Raw genomic sequence first — 14,530 nt, 5'->3', positions numbered from 1 at the left:
CCCAAAACATCAGGGAACCTCCGCCATGTTTAACTGTAGGGACCGTGTTTTTCTCTTTGAATGCCTCTTTTTTCCTCCTGTAAACTCTATGTTGATGCCTTTGTCCCAAAAGCTCTACTTTTGTCTCATCTGACCAGAGAACATTCTTCCAAAATGTTTTAGGCTTTTTCAGGTAAGTTTTGGCAAACTCCAGCCTGGCTTTTTTATGTCTCGGGGTAAGAAGTGGGGTCTTCCTGGGTCTCCTACCATACAGTCCCTTTTCATTCAGACGCGGACGGATAGTACGGGTTGACACTGTTGTACCCTCGGACTGCAGGGCAGCTTGAACTTGTTTGGATGTTAGTCGAGGTTTTTTATCCAACATCCACACAATCTTGTGTTGAAATCTCTTGTCAATTTTTCTTTTCCATCCATATCTAGGGAGGTTAGCCACAGTGCCATGGGCTTTAAACTTCTTGATGACACTGCGCACGGTAGACACTGGAACATTCAGGTCTTTGGAGATGGACTTGTAGCCTTGAGATTGCTCATGCTTCCTCACAATTTGGTTTCTCAAGTCCTCAGACAGTTCTTTGGTCTTCTTTCTTTTCTCCATGCTCAATGTGGTACACACAAGGACACAGGACAGAGGTTGAGTAAACTTTAATCCATGTCAACTGGCTGCAAGTGTGATTTACTTATTGCCAACACCTGTTAGGTGCCACAGGTAAGTTACAGGTGCTGTTAATTACACAAATTAGAGAAGCATCACATGATTTTTCGAACAGTGCCAATACTTTTATCCACCCTCTTTTTTATGTTTGGTGTGAAATTATATCCAATTTGGCTTTAGGACAATTCTTTTTGTGTTTTTTCATTTAAGACAAATTAAATGAAGATAATAATAACAAAGAATTTGTGTTTGCAATAATTTTCAGGAAGAAACTGAGTATTATCTGACAAAATTGCAGGGGTGTCAATACTTTTGGCCACAACTGTAGATGCAAGTCCCAAATGCGCAGGTGCAGTGTCAGTTCAGAAAGCAAGTATAATTTCTTTTGATTTATTACACCATGCTGGGCCTATTAAAAGGAATCTGTCAGCCGGTTTTTGCTATGTAATCTGAAAACAGCAGGAGATAGAGGCTGAGACACTGATTCCAGTGATGTGTCACTTGTCAAAGTACGTGCTGTGAAGGATTTATCAGTAAGAGAGTAAACCCTTAACGACCGCTGATACACCTTTTAGCGGCGGCTGTTAAGGGTACTTTTGACTTAGTGTCACTTTTTAACAGTGCTGAGAAATAAGTGTATATCTTCCCTCAGAGTCAGAGTTTCTCTGGGTTCTTGGCTACCAGGGGTAGCTGAGACCCCAGAGAACATGATTAGGGTCGGTTTTTACCGACCCCGGTGTTGCGATCGCTGTTTTTTACTGAATAACGGCAACGGCAAAAAAAGGCCACTTTCCCATTTAATTTCTCCTCTGATGTGATTGCACATCAGAGGAGAGAGAAATGGGGTCCCTTGATTCCCCCTGTGCGATCGCAACCTGGAGTCCACCGTGCAGAGATGGTAAGCTGCTGCTCGGTAATGGTGGATATTATATCGCATTATAATGGCTGAACACCGGCGGGATAACCGCTGAGCCGGTGTGTACATAAGTGAACTCTGTTACTGCACAGAGCTGAAACAAACGCCTGAGCCTGTTAACCTCACAGGACTCGGCAGAGTGAGCGCTAGTACAAGGTCACAGGACTCCGTCCCAGAGACAGAGGAAAGAGTCTCTCTAGACCACCAGCGCTCGGCGCCAGCAAGACGGTAACAGATATAGTGCACCGAGTGCCCACTGCACCGCTCTGACGAACGCCACTAACCACCCAGACTAGGGAGGAAAGTGCTAGACTTGCACACGGCATTGCACTGGTGGATGCAGCTATTAAGTGCGGTACTAATGTGCCTAGGACTAAATGTCACAAAATGATGCTGGGTGAGGTGCTGTGAAGGGATAGCACAGTGGCTCTAGACCATGCCACTAATAGACACTGACTCTATACCCTAAACCCTGTAACAAGCACAACCAGAGGGAGGGAATCATAAGGAGTCAGTCACCAGTCTCATGCATCCATCATCACACATACCACTGAAAATATGAGTCTATATTAGCGCATGGTCGAGCGGCCATGAGAGTCTTTTATAGTGCCGACCTTCCCTGTGGTCCAATCGGAACAGGACCTGAGCATGTGACACCTGAGCTCCAATGGGAGGTTGAGCCACGAGCATGCTCAGTGGAGTGAAAAAGGGACTTTGTCCCAGGAGCTTCTTGCCACTGGTTAGTGCAGGCTGCTATAGCTGAACCAGCGATGGCAGCAGCAACCAACCCTAAGCATAAATGACAGGACAATGGGCTGGAAAAAGTAGCATCATGTGTAGTTAAATTATTCATACAGATAGTGAACAAAATAAATATACCAGCTCATTGCAAATCAGTGCAGGACACACTACAAATATATATTAGCTCAAGAGAAGAAACCAGTGCATAGACGTCCAGAGTATAATGAAAAATCACAAATCTTTATTGAAGTCACAGGTTAAAATGGCATAGTGGCAAAAAGAGTGACACATTAAAAAGCAGAGCGAAAAAGGTGAACAGTGCACATAAAAAGCTCATATCCAGAATGTTATACTAGGTCACCTGGTAGTGAAAGTGGTTATGTCTATTTATTAAATATTTATATATATATGGTCACAAGAGACAAATAGCCAAAAAGGTATAAAGAATAGCTGGCCGGCTACTAAAAGGTTAGGGGTAAAATCCCCAGGACAGGACCAAAATTGATCCGACCAAAGGTAATGAAGCACATACCAGGGAAGAGGCACTGGACACCATGCTCTGTAAAGCACCAACGCACGTTTCGGAAATAGCTTCCTTCTTCAGGGGGTGTGTCGCAATGCCGCTGTGTGTGCTATATAAGGGGCTCCATATAGAAAGAAGCCAGTCAAGCGAGAGAACGCAGCAAGCCCCCCAACCCCCGTCGCTGCCTCAACTGGCTCTGACAGTACACGGGGCCCCGTGACGTCAGACGCCAGACCACGGACAGACGGGGGCGGAGTGGAAGGCGCGTCATCCCGCGCATGCGCAGATGAAAGATGGCATATTGCGGCCATCTTGAAAAAGGGCAATACAAAGAAAAAACGCCCAATCTGTATAAGGGGACATGTACAGCGCAAGACTGGCAGAAAGTATACAACAATATGTTGGGGGGCACAACGGGTCATACTGGACATATACATGTGCATATATCTATCATAAAGATAACGAGAGTAGGGCAAAGAACCACGCAGTAAAGAAAAACTTTAATTAGCATGGCCATCATGATTGTGGGCGTATGAAAGAAAAGAACCTCGATATATAGAGAGGAGAGGGGTATATGTCTGAAAGGTCAGCCAATAAAGATAGAAAAAATTGGCAGCATAAATAATGACACCCATAATAACAACATGTAGAAATCCATACATATATCACACCTAAGGAAATAGTACAAGAAGTACAGTCACATAGTGTACTAGTGGTAATTAGCCTCAAGAATATTTGGACACAGTACGGAAAACTAAAAATAAATACAAAAAATATATATACATCAATAACTCAATCTGACAGCACTAGCTTGAGCAAGGTGCCGGTACTGACGTCCTTGCAGACAGGCTCCTCTGCGGCCGGGACTGAATGGGAGACCGCAGCATGCAAGGCTTGAAATTTCTCCTGTGCAGAGGCAGGAACCCGATGCCTAACATGTAGGAGAAATTGCACAACTAATTTTGTGGTCCATCTTCTCCTGATACCCTTGTGAAAGCAAAAATTTACTTTTTTCCTTCCACATTGCTTTAGTTCTCGTGAAGCACCTGAATGGTTAATAAACTTCTTAAATGTGGTTTTGCGCACCTTGAGGGGTGCAGTTTTTAGAATGGTGTCACTTTGGTGTATTTTCTGTTATATTGACCCCCCCCCCAACTCACTTCAAATGTGAGGTGGTCCCTTAAAAAAATGTAAATTTTTTTTTTTTTAGGAAAACTGAGAGATCGCTGGTCAACTTTTAACCCTTATAACGTCCTAGCAAAAAAAAATGTTTCCAAAATTTAAGGGTACAAAAACTAAAAGTTTAAAAATTGCAAAATTTTAAAAAATTTAATTTTTTTTCATAAATAAACGCAAGTTATATCAAAGAAATTTTACCACTATCATGAAGTACAATACGTCACGAAAAAACATTCTCAGAAACAGCGGGATCCGTTGAAGCATTCTAGAGCTATAACGTCATAAAATGACAGTGGTCAGAATTGTAAAAATTGGCCTGGTCATTAAGCTAAGCAGCTTACTCTCAATGGACAGTACACAGAGAGCATGCTGGGCGGGGTTAGCTTCCTCAGCTCTGCTCTAAATATAAAAGCCCTAATTGTATTAGAACGGCTGCACCCAGTAATCTAAGTGATACTCAGATGAGCCAGGAAAATCCTGCTTACAGATTCCATTTACCATTAACTTTTAAATTACTGGACATCCAGTAGCTTTCAGGTAGATGGAGGAAAAGGAAGAATTTTATAGCACATCAAACAAGAATATTTCTTCTCATATATGATGATTCACATTTTTCAAGCAAACAAATGTGACAAAGTTTTCATTTATTAACAATGAAGAATAATTTGGATATTTCATTGTCAATAATAATAACTTTTATTTATATTGTGCTAATACATTCCACAGCACTTTACAGGGGGACTCTAAAGGTAGAACGTATTGCTATGTACGGTCCAGTCATCATTATTATAATAAGGTTGGGGTCACGGTACCATAAACTACGGACGAGTGCTATGCAAGAAAACATCGTGAAGCACTCAGACCAGTGTTAATATATGGGGCAGCTCACATCACAGTATTTTTTTCTCAGGCGTATTCGACGTGCGTGTAAAATTGCAGCATGCGCGTGTCATTTGTTAAGCGGCGCACACGTCTGTCATCAAGACTGGCAGTCATAATGTTTTTTGCTCTAGCCACAGTGTTTTTGCCTTAGTTAATCAATGCAAAAAAACAATATTTATTCTGTTTAAATGTTTATTACACTTTAACTAAAACATTCCAAATTGTGATATTTATGTAAATGAGATATAAAGGAAGTGTCAGAAAAATGCATGTAACACATACAGGCGATTCATTCTATACAGTTAATTACATTTTACAATCAAGTATTAATGTATTTATGCAATGCACAAGACGCTGGAAATTGCATACATGTCCCTAGTGTTATAGAAGTAGTCTCTAAATAAAGTGTTCCTTACACATCAGCAGCCGATATAGTGAACTCTTATGTCCAGAACAGTAAAAGGCTCTCATCAGATAAAGCACAGCACAACGCTTTGGGGCAGGCCAATTGTATACATTAACTCGACTGGTGGTGACTAACACATTTTTGAGAATTTATAAGTAGCGTGATGTATGGATTTTCTATTCTTGATAGCCCTTTTTCCATCCGTCATGCCTTTGTCTCGCACATTTTTAGACTTGTAGTTTAGTAACATGTCAATACTGGTGAACCATAATGGACCTCAATTAATTTTTACAGCAGCTAGAATTGTAGACACTTATATCAACTAGTGTCGGCAGGTTCTACATTACGGAGGTAAGAAAGGCCACCAATTTGAATTCTGTGTAAGTGGTGTCCACTATTTACACACCAAATCCATGGGCGTTAAAGTGGGAAGTTGCTGAAAGACCTAGACTGGCTTAGGGTTTTCTACGCTAGTGCCAGTCAGAGTGGGACTTACTGTAAGATTTGTGTTGCACCGTCTTTTCTAAATGAGTGAGGAAAGGGCTTCTTCGATACTGCTTCATACCCGAGTATGAACTGAACTCCGAACAGGCTCAATGTATATTATCAGAACAGGACAGAATCACTCACACAACTAGAAAGACAGAGGACAGCAGAAGATATTGTAGAGATAAGTTGTCACGCTCAAGGTTGGAATGCTGGAGTTGTCCTCTCCTCTGAGCTTTCTTCAGATGTGTTTGGATCTGTTGTAGATAAACCAAGGATGCTTTGTAGAAGGTTCATCTTAGGAGTACGCTCATCGCTGTCTTCTTCTGAACTATCAGATGGTTGGGACTGATGACTTGTGCTCTCAGTGGTCACGCTTTCTTCAGAATGATGTGAGGAGCTTCCATGTGCAACCTGGGCCAAGTAACCAGAATGTCATGTATCTGCATGTTTTGCAATTTTTATTAGAACTTTTAGTAACAAAAAACATATTTAGGGTGTTGGTCTACTGCAACTTATACTTTTTGTAGCTACTTTCCACTCCAGAAGAATCGATAAAGTTCTTAAGTGATAAAATTACCTCTATTTGATTAGAATATCCCAATAGTATAATTACAAAATTGGTTTCTAAAAACAGACAACCCTGTTAACCCCTAAAAGGAACCCGTTAGGTCCCCTGATTGTTCCCAACCACCGCTATCTGTGTATACGCGGCAGTTTCTTGGTACCATTAAAGTGTTTGATATTGCATACTAACACAGTAATCGTTGCATAATGAACTTTGATCCTGCACCACCCCAAATTACTAGTGAGCCAGGACTAGTCAGCATGGTGTCTCTTCCCCCATACTAGTCCTGACTTGGATCTTCTAATCACTCCTTGGGCTCACTGACAGCTTGCATACACTCTTCTTTATGGTGGGAACGTTGTGGAGGTTGTCAGTCACGGCCAGGGAGGTGTGATTAGAAGTTCCGAGGCAGGACGAGTTCGGGGGAGAGACGCGCTGGACATGCTCTGTTGCAGGAGCTCATTTCTGAGCGATTGCTTTGTTATTACGGATAATGAAACACCTTATTGGAATAAAACAATTGCCATGTATATTGATATAGTTGCGGTTGAGAACAGTCAGCGTACCCGACAGGTTCCCCTCAACCTCTTTTGAACTGGATTGAATTTAGATCATTTCAATTGAATGTATACAAATGTAGAATCTGCTGGTTGCAGGTGAAAAGTTTTTCTAATTTCGACAGTGAGATTTGTGAGCCAATAACTATGCAGTAAATGCTTTGTAACAGGAAAGCGAAAAAAATCCAGAATTTGACCATGGGCAATATCATCATGAATTTTGCATGTTCCCACTAATCTTCCAGGTACCGGACTGTGTATAGTCTCTGTACTGCCACCAGTACCTCATCACCACAGCCAATTCACATAAATCTCTATAGATGAATCAAATCTACATGGATGAGTACATATGCCATGTTTTTATTCCCAACAATAGGACTTTTTCATCTAAGACTGGGTTCACACAGCGATTTCTCCTACGGTGAGTGGTCTGTCGGGGCTTACGTTAGAACACCCCACAGAGCAGGATTATTTGTGCATATGGCTTATGGGGCCATTAAGAAAAATGATACAGATGGAGTCACAGTGTGCTCTGTCGTGCATCATTTTCATCCGTATATGCCAATTAAAGGCGGGCAGTAGACAACGTCTTGACCTCAATACGGTTGAAAATGAGCACAATGTGACTCCCCCTGCATGATTGTAGTCAATAGCCCTGTCGCCACATACCCATGAATTCCAGTTTGCGGGGTGTTCTTATGTAAAGGCCCTGTCTCACTAAGCGATCTCGCTAGCGAGATTGCTGCTGAGTCACGATTTTTGTGACACAACAGCGATCTCACCAGCGAGATCGCTGAGTGTGACAGCGATCAGCGACCGGCCCCCCTGCCGGTATCGCTGCAGGAAAGGCCAGGACTTTTTTTTGGTCGCTAGTCTCCTGCTGGCCACCACGCATCGCTGCGTGTGACAGGCGGGAGACCAGCGATCTGCTGGTAACTAATGTACACATCGGGTACATCCCTTAGATACCCGATGTGTACATTAGTTACCAGCGCGCTGATGCAGGGAGCTGGTAACTAACGTACACATCGGGTATCTAGTTACTAACGTGCACAGCGACGCCGGGCATCGCTGTGCTGATCGCTGGTGAAGCTGTCTGTGTGACTGCTCACCAGCGATCACATAGAGATTCACCAGCGATCCTGACACATTGATATCGTTGTCAGGATTGCTGGCGAGTCGCTATGTGTGACTCCAGCCTAAGCCTCATCAGAGTCACTGACCGTAGGAGAAAACGCTATGTGAACCCAGCCTTAGGGAAAATGATGGAATCTGAAAACTACACTACCAACAAATAGCAATTTGTTCTTGGAGCAATGTATAGGATATATTTTCTGCACTTTATAGAAATACATTTAATGTGTTACCTGATTAAGAGAACGTCTACGGCGAAGTGGGTTACCCCTTGTCTGCTGGGGTGTTGGGCCATCAGGAGTAGGGGCGATGCTGACCTCTTCTGATGAGGAGGAGTGAGAATCTGATTTTGATATACTGTGGCTTTCTACTGAGCTTGTGCTCTGTAAGGACAGAAAATCAACCAGTTATTTACAGGCACAGACAATATCTGCATGGACTTTGAATGTTCTCCCATTTGTTATAATGGATTTTTACTGTAATGTCATCCAGTATGTGTATAGGTTTTGTAATAGGGAGATTTGATTGTGAGGACAGGGATGGGTGTAAGTAATGACAATCTCTGTACCGCACTACGGAACATGTTATTGCCATGCGACCTACAAGAAGTAACCAGTTATATTTCATTCTATGCATTCCATATATATATATATATATATATTTTTGTCATGCTTTGTAGAACACTAGTTGTGTTAAAGAATATCTACTAACCTGGGGTGAAGATTCTGAAGACTGGAAGAAAAAAAAATAAAGTTATTTGTCCATTCTTGAAAAAATGCTCATGTATGTGCCATATAATATATTAGTTACAGAATACAAGTTATCGGACAAAATCATCCATTCTAATATTTACACTGCATACTCAGTATTAGGAAATAGCAGGAAATCTGATCACTGATCTCTCCGATTATTACAAAATATTGGCATGCAGTAAGCCTATGTCCAGCCAAGTATGCAATGTGAGCGGTTTCTAGATCTGATGTTATGAGCGATAACTAAGAAACATTACACTCTTGACTGCGCGCCTGCGGCGCAAGCTGTCTCCTCTTGCAAAATCTTCCGTAATGATGGACTGAACTGTTGCTCCGCTCGCAGTTGGGGCAGTTCTGGATCTTTCTTCTGACGATGAGGAGGAGGAAGAATCTGGATGTGAATCAGATACAGACTTGCTTTGGCTGATACTCGAGTCCTGAAAATGCGACAGTACAGCATGTAATTGGTACAAATGAGAAAGCCATTTATAATGCATTTCTATCTGTACCTTGTAAATAATGGTTACCAATGGCTTCTACTTTTATATCGAATTATTGTCACTGTGTTATGTACTGTATACAGTCTGTAAGTATAACTATGGAGAAGAAGCGTTAGGTATAAAGATCCTATCACTCGATATATGCTGCCTAACATGAATCAGAGCCAGATAAACTTTTTTCTGAAAACTTAGTTTAATGACTGGCTGAGGGCCATAGGGTGAGACTGTACTAGTCCGGTGCCAGCACTCACAGGTTTCTCCCATGTGGCAATCACCTGGAGAGGTGAAGGGGCTTTTCAAACTATTTTTTTTTTAATAATTAAGTTGATCTTTCTTATGGTGTTTTAAAATTTGGCAAATTTTAGCACAGATATGTGACAAGTCATCATTTGTGACTTTTTTTGTAGGGGAAAATACGGGTAGATAATCTAGCTTGTAATAGGACTCTTAGGAATCATGCAGACGGCCGTAGATTTAACTCATTCGAGAAATGTGGGCCGATTATGCAAATGACACTCTGATCAGACTCTGATCGGAGTTTGATCCGAGTGTCAGCATAGTATGATTCTATTTTGTTTTATGAAAGGATGAGAGCTCAATTTAGAAAAAGATGGAGAACAAAATTTCTTCATTGTGTCCGTCCAAGGAAATGCGACTGCACTGAGATGTCATCCGAGTGCAGTTCAATGATTTCCATGCACTCATTGACTTGCATGGCCGAGTGCGATTCAAATGTTGGATCAAACTCGAACATGCAATGATTTTTTTTTTCCCCTTGAACATAAAAATCTAACCTGTGCACAGACCCCAGTAAGAATGGTCAAGGTGCGACCCAATGTATTGGGAGGGCCAAACAGAAATGCTTATACTACAAGGTCAGCTCTGCTATATAGGCATTTTGTAAATGTAGACAAACATTTGGTAACATCAGGAATGATAACATACTAACCTGTGAAGAATCTGAGTGTGAAACCTAAAAAATAGATAAAATCATTAAAAAGACTAATCTCTTAATTAAGCATCCTGGCATTATAACATGGCAATAATCAGATGTAATTAATTTATATTTGATAGATATTATCTTTAAATATGACATATGCAGAATCTAATATTGTGCTTATCCCTATATATTCCTCTCCTTAAACCTTACAGGGACTTGAGAGAATAAGGAAATACTGCTGCGTTCTCTTTAGTATCTTTGCATGCATGTCTTAGCTATAGGAAATTTCTAAGCATTGTCAGCGGTACTCACAGGTAACGTGCAGGAGATGCCTATGAGGCAGACGATGAACACAGCGGTTTTCATTTTCAGCAGAACAGCTATAAAATAAGATATATTTCTATGTTATTATTGGAGTATTCTACCAATATGCAGCAGGACAGCCCTTGCTATATGTGCAGTACCTTGTCTGTACTCCAGATGGCGCTGTAAATGACCAGGAGCTCTTCTCCAATGTTCAGCAGTGGGTTGTGTGACAAGCAGGGCCAATGTTGTGCTGTGGAGTGGGCCAATGCGTGCAGAATTTAAACCGTGTCCACAAACCTCAGCGGCCAATCAGCATGAAGCCAGGGTTCTGACACCGTGAGGTTTCTGACCACCTGATCTGCCCCCACTCACCCACACTTCCCCTTGGTTTTTGTGGTTTTTCAGTCAACAGAACGTGAAGGTTTCTGCGCTGACATTACAGCATAATTAGCTGCTTTCATTCGGATGCATGCAATGTAGCAATATGTAGGAAGTTATAGCTGTGATTTGTTTTTTACCTGTCTTGGGTGCACCAGTGATGAGTAATATAGACTAACGCCGGTAATCGAGGCCGGGTCTGGTAGACCGAAACCGGTGACGCAGGTGAATAATCGAATACAATTTCATTCTTCGTATCTGAGCCCCTGTCTGGTCTTTGAGTTAGTATTTTAACTATTGATATTACGGCTCCTTTACACAGAGAGAATTCTGCCCCATACAAAGCACCGATCAGCAATATCAATAGTCAATCTGCGCTCGTTTAAAGGGAACATGTCAGGATTCGCTTTTAACCTGCAGATATTTGGTTAATCGGGATGTTAAAGGGAACCTGTCACATGAAAAAACACTTAACCTGCAGATATTGGGTTAATCGGGATGTTAAAGGGAACATGTTACATGAAAAAATACTGTGAACCTGCAGATATAGGGTTAATCTGCAGGTTAATAGTGTCGGGGGGCGCCGTTGCTGGTACAGGCACTACCCTGTGTATAGAGACGGGCAGCTGAGACCGAGCTCCCAGCGCTGACTGACAGCTGGCCCTAATGCTGAGCGAGCTGTCAGTCTGCAGCTATAGCTGCCCGTCTCTAGACTGAAACCCAATTGCTGCCTGGGAAACTAAAGTTTATCTCCTCCCGGCAGCGGGTTCATAATGCTGTGAACCTGCAGATTAACCCCATATCTGCAGGTTAATAATGTTTTTTCATGTGATAGGTTCCCTTTAATACTGCTATGAAGGTGCCCAGCCGCTGTACTGAAATTGCGGTGCCGAGAAAAAATGAACTTTAGTCATCCCTCCCATGAGCTGTAGCTTTCAGTCGTTCACAGTACTAAGAGCGGCAAGTACACCCCGACACTGACTGACAGCTGTACTGTAGAGACGCGGTTTATTAACATTTTTTATTACTAATAGGGCTCGCTCACATGAGCGTATAACTTGGCCGTGTGCCATGAAATGTTTTATCGGACAGCACTGGGACTGATGTTATACTATGGATTTTTTTTTCGGCAGACCAAATCTGATTCTGATCACACAAACCGATAAAAGTCCATGCTTGCATGTGAAACATCGGACTGCAGTCAGATGTCATCCGAGTGCAGTCCGATATCGAGAATGAAATTAAGTTCTCCATACCTCCGATTCTCGCACGCAAGAGAATTGGATTGCGCTAAGATGACACTTGGATCAGAGTTTGAGCCTAGTGTCATTAGCATAATCAATGCGATTCCTCACATGCGAGAATCTACGATCGTGTTAGTGGGCCATTAGGTTGGGGCTATTCAAGGTCTTTACGTCACTCAGCCAAGGATCACCCTGCTGCTTCCTTTTCACAGCATAATGTAGATAAATGCGATGCACAAGGTACTGCGACAAGCAGTCATGCTACTTTGCAGGCTGCAATGTGACCCTGTCCACCTGCATTATGCTGCCAAGTAGAAGAGCCTACTGTAGAGCAATTTTAGGGCAATATGACCTGTGTCACCGCCAAGGTGTATCTGTAAAAAAAATCTAAAAATATAATCGTACTCCTTGATATTCATAAAATAAGTTCATGTGTCACTGAGAACAGGGTAAGGTGTTTCTGCTAAAATGCTGGGACTATCACTTTAACGCCCAAGCGGAAGGAACTTTAGTCTCTTCTTTATATTAGGAAAAAAGATTATAAATATGCTATAACTTAAAATAGCTCATTTCCGACATTGCCTTATGATGGTTGTAATGAATGGAAAGATGTGTTGTAGTCGACATTGTGTCTGACCCACAGGGTTGATGACAAATACTCTGTGGGAACACTGTAACTTGAGACGGCTTCTTAAAATTAATTTTCTAGCAGAGTTTCTGTAGACTCACATATTACCAGAGGATTAGTTATGGGTCCAGTTCAGGGGGGGCGAAACATATGAGTGGCCACCAGCGATTTAAACACGTTTACAACTATGGAGGAGCACCCTAATCGTGGGCTTGGGGGAACCTGTGCAGATGACCATGGTGTTAATGAACATAGATATCTATTGCAATATTACCGCCATATGGTGACAATATAGTGGTAGATACCATTCCTGCAGAACATATATAGATAGTAACTTACAGCTGACGTTCTTTCTGATAGAGTGGTTCATTTTTTCCATCTGGCCCAGATCAACATAACAGCTTCCAGACACAACTCATCTGCAGTTAACATCAAAGACAAATATGACTTCTCACATTTCCAGCACCGTTTCAATATATTCCCAACCTGCACAAACTCTTCATCCACATGTCACCCCAATGCTGAGCTGCAGCTGCCATATGTGTCCCCTATTACTACACCTACTTTGTGGCACAAAAACAGTGCTCTTCTTAGTGCACCACATAATTATGTCCACCACTGTGCCCTTTACAAAGTGTAATACCTCGTTTGTGCCCTCTAGAGGGTAAAATAGATTCCTAGAAAATATTAATGCCCTCTGCAAGTGTCCTAGAAAACAGTGCCCACTTTTTGTCTTCTAGAGAGTAATAATGCCCCCGTGTGTCACTTTGACATTCACAATACCCTGTGTGCCCCTACAATGATATGAGCTAGTATAACATTTAATAATGTCCCCTCATTGCCCTAAACAGCTCCACTATACACAGTATAATGCCCCCACAGCTCCCTTCTACACAGTATGATGTCCCCACAGTTCCCCTCTACACCGTATGATGTGCCCACCGCTCTCCTCTACATCGTATGATGTCCCCACAGCTCCCCTCTACACATCATGATGTCCCCACAGCTCCTCTATGCACAATATTATGTTGCCACAACTCCACTATACACAATATAGTGTTCTCACAGTGCCCCTATGCACAATATACCCTCACAGTGCCCCTATGCACAATATAATACCCTCACAGTGCCCCTATGCACAATATAATACCCTCACAGTGCCCCTGTGCACAATATAATACCCTCACAGTGCCCCTGTGCGCAATATAATATCCTCACAGTGCCCCTGTGCACAATATAATACCCTCACAGTGCCCCTATGCACAATATAATACCCTCACAGTGCCCCTATGCACAATATAATACCCTCACAGTTCCCCTGTGCACAATATAATACCCTCACAGTGCCCCTGTGCACAATATAATGCCCTCACAGTGCCCCTATGCACAATATAATACCCTCACAGTGCCCCTATGCACAATATAATACCCTCACAGTGCCCCTGTGCACAATATAATACCCACAGTGCCCCTATGCACAATATAATACCCTCACAGTGCCCCTATGCACAATAGAATACCCTCACAGTGCCCCTATGCACAATATAATACCCTCACAGTGCCCCCATGCACAATATAATACCCTCACAGTGCCCCTATGCACAATATAATACCCTCACAGTGTCCCTATGCACAATATAATACCCTCACAGTGCCCCTATGCACAATATAATACCCTCACAGTGCCCCTGTGCACAATATAATACCCTCACAGTGCCCCTGTGCACAATATAATACC

At 42.3% G+C, this 14,530-nt stretch overlaps 1 protein-coding gene across 1 annotated transcript; it reads right to left on the bottom strand.

The window, feature by feature from the left end:
• Positions 1-5,067: 5,067 nt before the first annotated feature.
• On the bottom strand, positions 5,068-10,818 carry LOC141101619 (uncharacterized). Its single transcript, XM_073590797.1, has 7 exons — positions 10,701-10,818; positions 10,549-10,616; positions 10,246-10,269; positions 9,054-9,233; positions 8,756-8,776; positions 8,278-8,427; positions 5,068-6,199 (listed from the first exon to the last, which is right to left on the bottom strand). Exons 2-7 carry the CDS (start codon positions 10,600-10,602, stop codon positions 5,984-5,986), a joined length of 645 nt encoding a protein of 214 aa, XP_073446898.1. The 5' UTR covers positions 10,603-10,616; positions 10,701-10,818; the 3' UTR covers positions 5,068-5,983.
• Positions 10,819-14,530: the final 3,712 nt, after the last annotated feature.

The sequence above is a fragment of the Dendrobates tinctorius genome, unplaced genomic scaffold (assembly GCF_039654945.1).
Source record: "Dendrobates tinctorius isolate UK_male_01 unplaced genomic scaffold, ASM3965494v1 ptg000011l, whole genome shotgun sequence".
Lineage (NCBI taxonomy): Eukaryota > Metazoa > Chordata > Amphibia > Anura > Dendrobatidae > Dendrobates > Dendrobates tinctorius.
Note: the sequence above shows the minus strand (reverse complement) of the source record. Positions and strands in the feature narration are given on the sequence as shown.

Excerpts from the sequence above, each read along its gene's own strand:
- LOC141101619 (XM_073590797.1), bottom strand. The coding sequence starts at position 10,602 with ATGAAAACCGCTGTGTTCATCGTCTGCCTCATAGGCATCTCCTGCACG. Across the intron at positions 8,777-9,053 it reads GCAGGCGCGCAGTCAAGAGT|TCTTCAGAATCTTCACCCCA; the intron begins GTAATGTTTCTT and ends TTTTTCTTCCAG. Across the intron at positions 8,428-8,755 it reads CTTCAGAATCTTCACCCCAG|AGCACAAGCTCAGTAGAAAG; the intron begins GTTAGTAGATAT and ends CTGTCCTTACAG.